The 8,520-nt window shown below is 70.8% G+C and overlaps 1 protein-coding gene across 1 annotated transcript; it reads right to left on the reverse strand.

The window, feature by feature from the left end:
- Positions 1 to 5,626: 5,626 nt before the first annotated feature.
- PIM3 (Pim-3 proto-oncogene, serine/threonine kinase) lies at positions 5,627 to 7,940 on the reverse strand. The gene is made up of 6 exons (XM_062201910.1): positions 7,755 to 7,940; positions 7,561 to 7,670; positions 7,431 to 7,481; positions 6,754 to 7,123; positions 6,468 to 6,644; positions 5,627 to 6,396 (listed from the first exon to the last, which is right to left on the reverse strand). Exons 1-6 carry the CDS (start codon positions 7,837 to 7,839, stop codon positions 6,212 to 6,214), a joined length of 978 nt encoding a protein of 325 aa, XP_062057894.1. The 5' UTR covers positions 7,840 to 7,940; the 3' UTR covers positions 5,627 to 6,211.
- Between the last annotated feature and the right edge of the window lie 580 nt (positions 7,941 to 8,520).

An 8,520-nucleotide genomic window follows, 5' to 3' on the forward strand; every position in this document is an offset into this window, starting at 1 on the left:
GTCATGGCCAGCGTCGCAGGGGGCGGGAGGGAGGGGACACTTGGCGCGGGCACTGCCCGGATGCATCCGCGCGCGCACACACACACACACACACACACCCTGCCGCACTCGCCTCCACGTATGCAAGGCACGCACCGGCACACACGTACCTGCACACCCACCAGGACAGTCGCCTACACGCACACACGGGCACCCCCTTTGGCCTCCTGGACCTGCTGGCCCTTGCTAGAGCTGAGGGACTCTGGGATCCTCCGGGGTCCCTGACCTGCCCCACTCTGCCTCTGTGCGCTGGCACTGACACAGACACAGACACACAGGCACTGCCACGGGCACACGGGCACTCAAGCTGACACACCGACATGGGCACTGACACGGGCACTGACACGGGCACACACACGGGCACTGAAACTGACACACCGACATGGGCACTGACACGGGCACTGACACGGGCACACGGACACGGGGCACTGACACGGGCACACGGGCACACGGGCACTGACACGGGCACACGGGCACTCAAACTGACACACCGACATGGGCACTGACACGGGCACACGGACACGGGGCACTGACACGGGCACACACACGGGCACTGAAACTGACACACCGACATGGGCACTGACACGGGCACACACATGGACACAGGGGCACTGACACGGGCACACACACGGGCACTGAAACTGACACACCGACATGGGCACTGACACGGGCACTGACACGGGCACACGGGCACTGACACGGGCACACACACAGGCACTGAAACTGACACACCGACATGGGCACTGACACGGGCACTGACACGGACACACAGGCACTCAAGCTGACACACCGACATGGGCACTGACACGGGCACTGACACGGGAACACGGGGCACTGACACAGACACACACACGGGCACTCAAACTGACACACCGACATGGGCACTGACACGGGCACTGACACGGGAACACGGGGCACTGACACGGACACACACACGGGCACTCAAACTGACACACCGACATGGGCACTGATACGGACACACGGGCACACAGGCACTGACACAGGCACTGACACGGGCACACGAGCACTGACACGGACACACACACGGGAACTCAAACTGACACACCGACATGGGCACTGACACGGGCACTCACACCGATATACGGGCGCTGACACAGACACAGGGACATTCACATGGACACTGACACACACAGGCGCTCCCATGGGCACTGACACGGACACACGGGCACTCACTCTGCCGTCACAGGTGGCAGTGTAACCCACACACCACAGCGCGGGCCCCCAAATGCCCACCCTCCTGTCCCTCCCTTGAAGCCTGACCCCGCTGTTCCCTCTCTGGGACCCTTGGTCCCCAGATCTCTGCGGCGCGGCCTGAGGCCGACACCCAGGCCCCACTCAGCCCCACGGGAGGAAGGCGGACAGCAACCCCTCAGGGCCCACCCTTGTCTGGGAGATCGGAAATGACCCTGTAGGGTGAGCCCAGGGCTGGGGAAGTGGAAAGGGCCTGGGGAGAGAGACCTCGGGGAGAGCCGGGGGGCGAGGCAGGGTCGAGCGGGAGCCCTGGGGGTGCTCTGTGGATAGGCAGGCTTTGTGGGGCACAGTGGCAGGTCACCCACGTGGGCTGACTCTGCCCAGGCCCCCACCCCCTGCCACAGGAAGGGGAAGTCGGGGTCCAGAAAGGACCCCCAGGTTCGAGGAAGAACCCTGCCTGATCCATCTTGGTCACTGGTCCCCACCAACTGGAGCCTGGCCTCCTGTGAGCGGTCCAGCAACACAGCCCAGGCTGGTGGGCCCTGGGGGCCCCAGGGAAGGGGGCAGATGGCCGCTGGGCTGGGTGCAGCCAGCACCTCCCCTCTGCGGGGCCCCACAGCCCCAGGCCTGGCCAGAGTAGCAGGGGCCACAGCCTGCGACCCTGGTGAGGAGCCGTGGGCCTTGGCCGCCTCCTACAGGGCGCTGGGGGCACCCGCGCACCTGGGCGCAGACTCGGCATCAGGGTGAAGCCTGCCAGGCCTGCCCCAGCAGGGCAGCCACGGGGCGTCAGGCCGGTGTCCAGCAGGGCCCTCTCCCACATTGGGCCTGGCTGCCTCCTCCCAGGCCGGGCAGAACCAGCTCTGTACCCGGGGAGGGGGGTCTCTGCCCTCGGGGAGCGCTTCCCCTGCTTCAGGAGGGGTGTGGCAGCCTAGGAGGCCCCCAGATCACTCCCTCCCAGAAGCGACACTCCACACCACCCACCCTGGCCCCTCGGGGTCCGGCCAGAGGGCGGTGACCAGCACTGACCCTCCCAACTGCCCGGCCGGGCCTGACTGCCAGGAACTCCGGGGGTGGGAATCCGTTGTGCAATCGAAGCTGGAGGTTGACGCAGCTGCCTGGGAAGCCGGCAGCCTGGAAGTCACACGCACATGGCTCAGGTGCCCCAGGAGGGGGCCCTGAGCCTAACCAGTGCCTGCCCACCCCGTGCTCTGTGGGCAGGGCCACGCTGGCACACGGCTCCCTGCCACCTGCCTGGGCCTCAGGCCAAGCACCCGTACCCCTGTCCTGCTTCCCCTGGTGCCACTGTCGGCAGCCTGGGAGGCCTGTGTGTTTCTGGGGCTGCAACGTCGCCAAGCCCGCCGCCCACCGGAGGGCCGTCCTTCCAGGACGCCGAGCTGATCTCTGGTGCTGGACAAGGACGGTGGCCGCTGCCATCCCAAGGGTGCAGGGCAGGCCAGGGGACAGTCAGCCAGCCCCCCCCCTCACCCCACAGGAGCCTGCTGTGACCCAACCGTGGCTCGGAGGCTGCGACTGGGGACCCCTCAGGATTCCTGGCCCGGCAGAAGAGGGATCAGTGTGGCGGCGGCTCAGTGCCTGGCGCGGCCTCCTGGGAGCGGAGACCCTGGGCAGAGGGGAGTACGGAGCTCAGCCTGGCGGGTTTTGGGGGGTCATGGCCCCCAACGGGCATGTCAGGGCATCCAACCCCCTGGCCAACAATGCCGGCCTCAGGGAGGGTCGGGTTCTGCCCAGGTAACAGCCCCATCCTGGCCCCAAGGGCCCACCCTCCTAGCCCCGGCACTGGGCAGGCATCTCTTGGCCTCCGCAGGCTCCTGGCGCCGAAAGGTGGGGTGTCTGAGGGTGGGGCGGGGGCCCGTCCCCCCTGTGCAGGCTTGAACTCGGCTGGAGACCCCGAGTGGCCGAGGAAGTATTGCCGTCCTAGGAAGGGTGGGAGGGGCTGGTCTGAGGGGAGGGGCCCCAGCACCCCCAGCTAGACCGCACCCGGGAGCCTGAGCGCTCCTAGGTGAACTTGACACATCCAGGAATTGAGCTGGGCTGCGAGGCCTTGCTCCCCCAAGGAGAAGCTGGACCACAGGATTTGCGGGGACAGCGGAAGCCCACCACTGCTTATGCATCACCCAGACCCCAACAGAGCCCTTGCCACGGAGGTCTCTCTGCTCAGGAACTCCACCTGTGGCTCAGGGCGCGCAGGGCTGTGCCCCTGGGGGTTCTCTGGAATCTGTGCCCCTGCCACAGTAGCCAGCCCTGCAGGTAGCAGGAGGACAGGACTGGAGGCTGGCGGGGCCTCCGTCTCCAGCCTCAAAAGCAACCCCCTGGGCTGGAAGGTGGGAGACACAGCCCAGTGTCCCGTGCCCACACGCATGGTCCTGGCGACCTCAGCCCAGTGTCCCGTGCCCACACGCGTGGTCCCGGCGACCTCAGCCCAGTGTCCCGTGCCCACACGCGTGGTCCCGGCGACCTCAGCCCAGTGTCCCGAGCCCACACGCATGGTCCTGGCGACCTCAGCCCAGTGTCCCGAGCCCACACGCATGGTCCCAGCACTGTCCCCGCCTGGGGGCCTCGGCCACTGTGGAGCAGCCTCCAGGTGACACCCAGCAGCTCCTGCCTCTCCGCCATTTCCCCAGGACTGAAGCCAGGGGCTGGGAGACGCCCACGCATCCAGCCCGGGCAGACGGCAGCACCCAGGGCCGTGCAGTCAGAACAGGGACAGCAGGGCTGTGGGAGGAGCGGTGGCGAGGGGGCATACAAGACGTGCCGGGTGAGGCGGTGCCAGGCTGCCCCCCTCCCCTCCACCGATATCCAAAGCAGGCCTGGCTCTGAGAGGTGGGCTCACCCCTCTGCAGGGCTCACCCTGGGCCTGGCACGTTCCCACACCAGGTAGGACTGCACGGGGCGCCCACCCTGCTGCTCCCAGTCAGCAACCGAGGGACAAAGGTCCAGCACCCCCGCCCGTGTCGGAGCTGGGGCCTGCACCCCCTCAGGGGTCACCTGGCCCCAGCACCAGTGCCCTTCAACTGCATTGGTGGCCACTGACTCGCCAGTGCTCTGCCCGCCCTCCGCGGGCCTCCTGGGGGCCGTGTGCGGGGGTCCCTCACTCCCGGGACGCTCCTCAGGCCACAGCACATGGCTGAGACCTCCGTCCCGCACAAGCTTGGGGCACCACCACCCTCCAGACCCCTTCCCAAGCCTCAGACACAGGCCACAGTCAGACAGAGGCGGTGCTGGGCAGGCTGGCTGCTCCCCTGCTGCCCCTCCCACCGTGCGCACTCAGCACCAGGGTCCCTGTCCGTACCTCCCTCTGTCCACACCCCACCCCAGCATTTCCCGGCCCCTCCATGGGGCCACCGGCTCCAGCTGCCCGGAGACTGGCCTTGCTCCCAGGGCTGTGAGGGCCTGGTGACCGGGTGGGATGGGCTTGGGACTCAGCTCAGTGACGGCTGGCCTGGTGGGAGAGCAGATGGATGGACCGCAGGAAGAGGAACCAGGGAGACCGAGGTGGGGGCTGGGCCCTGGTGACCAGCGTCCTGCCAGAGGCTCACTGTGGGCTGGATGCTGTCCTCAACCCAGGGACACCGTACCAGGAAGCCCTCCCGGAGTGTTCCACATGTGGCCAAGTGGACTCAGAGCAGGACAAGCAGGGCACTGGACAGTCCTCCCCTCAGCTGCTGGCGTGGGACAGAGGACCTCAGGGCCAAGACGGCCCCTCAGGAAAGGAAAACATGGATCCACAGCCGGGGCCCCCACCTCAACCCCCCACTGCTGCTGCTGGGGCACACGCGTCTGCCCTTACTCCCGCAGAACTCCCCAAGGCTCCCCCGGCCGCCGCGGCCACATCCCAGGCGGCCCTGCCCAGAGCCGCACAGCCCGGCGGCGAGGACACCTGTGCGCTTGCAGGTGGGCAGCCGCTGGACAAGGGCCCCCGGCGGGGAGGCCACACCCGGGCCTCCACCAGGCCTCCTGCAGCCCCCATGTGCTTCTGCCGACGGATCCCCACACCTGCACCGGGCCTGTGCGAGGCCAGGGCCCTACCACGCCCAAGCACCTCCCCGACCAGGCCCCAGGACCTCGGCACCCCCACCCGACCCCCACCACCCAGTCAACCCCTCATCTCCCTCTGGAAACCCCACCCCACAGGCCACACGGCCACACACCCCCCGCTGTGGCCTGAACGGCCACCTCCACTCTCCGCCCCACAGGGCCCCCAGAAGGGAGGCTGCCCGCACAGGCCCCAGCTGGCTTCCCCCCACCCCACCGTGGCGGCCGAGGCCCAAGCAGGACACCGGCCACAAAGGGGCACCCGGGAGCAAGAGCCAGGCCCCTCCTCCCTGCCACCACCCCAGTGAGCACAGGACACCTGTTATGTACAAAACAATTTAATTGAAATACCTGTATAAAAAATAGGATCTCCAGACATCTCACACTGTTGAGCTGAAAGAAACCCCCGTCCCCGTCTACACACGCGGGGCCACAGAAGCACAGCTGCTGGAATAAATTAAAGGCTCGCGAGTGCCCCCCCCAGCCTCAGGGCCCACAGCGGACTGTACAAGGTCAATAACTTAACACCCCTCCCCCAGGGCACAGGGCGCTCCGTCCACTGGCCACTGTACAAGCTCGTGTCCCCAGCACCCTGCCCCCCCACCCCGCCGCCCGAGGGAGGCAAGGCCGCCGGGGGCAGTCCCCCCGACAAATAAATTAAACAATAAATAGCCCCTCCGCGGGGTCCCACCATAAATAAGACGTTGCATTGCTTGTGCACGGTCGCGCCCGGGGCGCACGGGCTCGGTGCCGCGGGGACACAGCAGCAGAGGGGGCGTCCCCGGGCCGTCTTTGGCCAGGCAGAGCTGGGGCAAACCGAGTCCCGTGGGAGCAGCGTTCAGGAAGGCACTCGAAGCAGGGGAGAGGCCGGTGCCGGGGCGGAGCCAGCCCGGCCGCGCCGCGCCCCTCACAGGCTCTCGCTGCTGGACGAGGTGCTGGCCTCGTCCTCAGTGTCCAGGCCGCACAGCCGCAGGTCGCAGCTCTCGGGGGCGCCCCCGTCGGCCAGCATCCAGGGGTGCGCGGCGATCTGGTCCAGGGAGGGCCGCTCCGAGGGCCGCAGGGACAGGCACCACTCGATGAGCTGCTGGCACTCTGCGGGGAGGGCAGGGTCAGCGGGGGCGGGGCGGGGCGGGGACCCCGGCCCGGCCGCCCCGCCCACGCACCGGCCGAGACCCGCCTCCGGAAGAACAGGCGTCCGCACAGGATCTCGTCGTCCCGCTCGAAGGGGATGTCCCCGCACACCATGTCGTACAGCAGCACGCCCAGCGACCACACCGTGGCCGAGCGCCCGTGGTAGCGGTGGTAGCGGATCCACTCGGGGGGGCTGTACACGCGGGTGCCTGCGGGGCGCGGGGCGGGGCGCGGTCACGCGGGCGGCTCGGGTTTCACAACAAACCGGCGGCGGCCCCGCCCCGCGCCCCGCAGTGCGGCGCCCGCGCCCGCGCTCACCGTCGAAGTCGGTGTAGACCGTGTCCTTGAGCAGCGCGCCCGAGCCGAAGTCGATGAGCTTGAGCTGGCCCGCGCGCAGGTCCACCAGCAGGTTCTCGTCCTTGATGTCGCGGTGCACCACGCCGCAGCCGTGGCAGTGCCGCACGGCCGCCAGCACCTGCGCGAAGAAGCGGCGGGCCAGCGGCTCGTCCAGCGCGCCGCGCTCCGTGATGAAGTCGAACAGGTCCTGCGCCGGCTCGGGCCGCTCCAGCACCAGCAGGAAGCCGTCGGGCCGCTCGAACCAGTCCAGCAGGCGGATGACGCCGCGCGCGCCGCCCGCCGCGCCCACCTTGCGCAGCAGCACCACCTCCAAGGGCACGGCCGCGCCGCCCTGGGGGACAGGGCGGTCAGCGCCCGCGCCGCGCCGCGCCCCGCGCCGGCACTCACCAGGCTGCCCCACTCCGCGCCCGCGCCGCGCCCGCGCCCCGCGCCCGCACTCACCAGGCTGCCCCACTCCGCGCCCGCGCCCCGCGCCCGCACTCACCAGGCTGCCCCACTCCGCGCCCGCCCCGCGCCGGCCCGCGCCCGCACTCACCAGGCTGCCCCACTCCGCGCCCGCGCCGCGCCCGCACTCACCAGGCTGCCCCACTCCGCGCCCGCCCCGCGCCCGCCCCGCGCCGGCCCGCGCCCGCACTCACCAGGCTGCCCCACTCCGTCACCCGCTCCTTCACCACGTGCTTCACGGCCACCTGCGGCGGGCGGGGGCACACGCGGTCAGCGCGGCGGGGCCCCCACTCCGCGCCCGCCCGCCCGCGGCGGCCCACTCACCGGGAGCCCGTCGGCGAGCCGGCTGCCCGCGTAGACCGTGCCGAAGCCGCCGCTGCCCAGCACGGCGCCCACCTGGTACAGCTTCTCGAAGCTCTCCCTGTCGGCGCGGGCTGTGGGGACGAGGCGCACGGGCGCGGTGGGTCGGGGCGGCCCGGGCGCGCCCCCCGCCCCGGCGCCCCCCGGGCCGCGGCTACCTGGCTGCAGCAGCTTCACCGGCAGGTGGTCCACGCCGCCGGGCCCGCAGAGGTGCGCCAGGGAGCCGAACTTGGACAGCAGCATCGCGGGCGGCGCGGGGCCCCGGCCCTCCGCCCCGAGGCCGCGGCGAGGTGGGCCCGGTGGCCGCGCGCGGACCGCGGACAGGCGCAGCAGGCCGAGCGGCTCCCACGCCCCGGCCGCCTCGCCCCGGGCTTTTGGGCCGCGGCGGCGCGGATCCCTCCGCGGGGGGCGGAGCCAGCCCGGGCCCCGCCCCCTCGGCCGTGGCCCGCGCCGCGCGGCCGCCCGGGCGCTGGCTGAGACGACGGCTGGCACCGCCGGGCGCCGCCTCCCCGGCCGGCGGGGGCGAGGGGCGGGCGGCGGGCGGGGCGCGGGGAGCCGCTCCGGGACTCGTTGCTGTCGTGGAGTCGCGGAGGCGCACGGGGCCGCGTCGCCGCTCTGCCGCAAGCGCGCGCGCACACGGACACTCTCAGTCCGCGCACGCGCGGCCGCGGCGCTCCTGCGGAACGGGGCGGGGCCGCGTGGGCGAATGGGAGCCGGGGTTTTCAAAGGACACCGCCGGCCCAGCCAATGGAGGCGCAAGGGGGCGTGGCCTGCGGACCCGCCCCCAGGCCGCGCCGGCGAAGGTCACTGCCTGGCTCTGCCGCGGCGCACGCGCGGGCGCGGCCGTGTCGCAGGAACGCGCGGGCGTGCGGCCGCTCTGAGCGCGGCGGCGCGGGGTCCCTGGGAGAAGCGGGGATCCGGGGA

The sequence above is a fragment of the Lepus europaeus genome, chromosome 10 (assembly GCF_033115175.1).
Source record: "Lepus europaeus isolate LE1 chromosome 10, mLepTim1.pri, whole genome shotgun sequence".
NCBI classification, from domain to species: Eukaryota; Metazoa; Chordata; class Mammalia; order Lagomorpha; family Leporidae; genus Lepus; species Lepus europaeus.

Bases quoted from the DNA above. Each gene is read 5' to 3' on its own strand.
- PIM3 (XM_062201910.1), bottom strand. From the start codon at position 7,839: ATGCTGCTGTCCAAGTTCGGCTCCCTGGCGCACCTCTGCGGGCCCGGC. The intron at 7,124-7,430 runs GTGAGTGCGGGC...CCTGTCCCCCAG, and splicing joins TGACGGAGTGGGGCAGCCTG to GGCGGCGCGGCCGTGCCCTT. The intron at 6,645-6,753 runs GTGAGCGCGGGC...CGCGCCCCGCAG, and splicing joins GGTCTACACCGACTTCGACG to GCACCCGCGTGTACAGCCCC.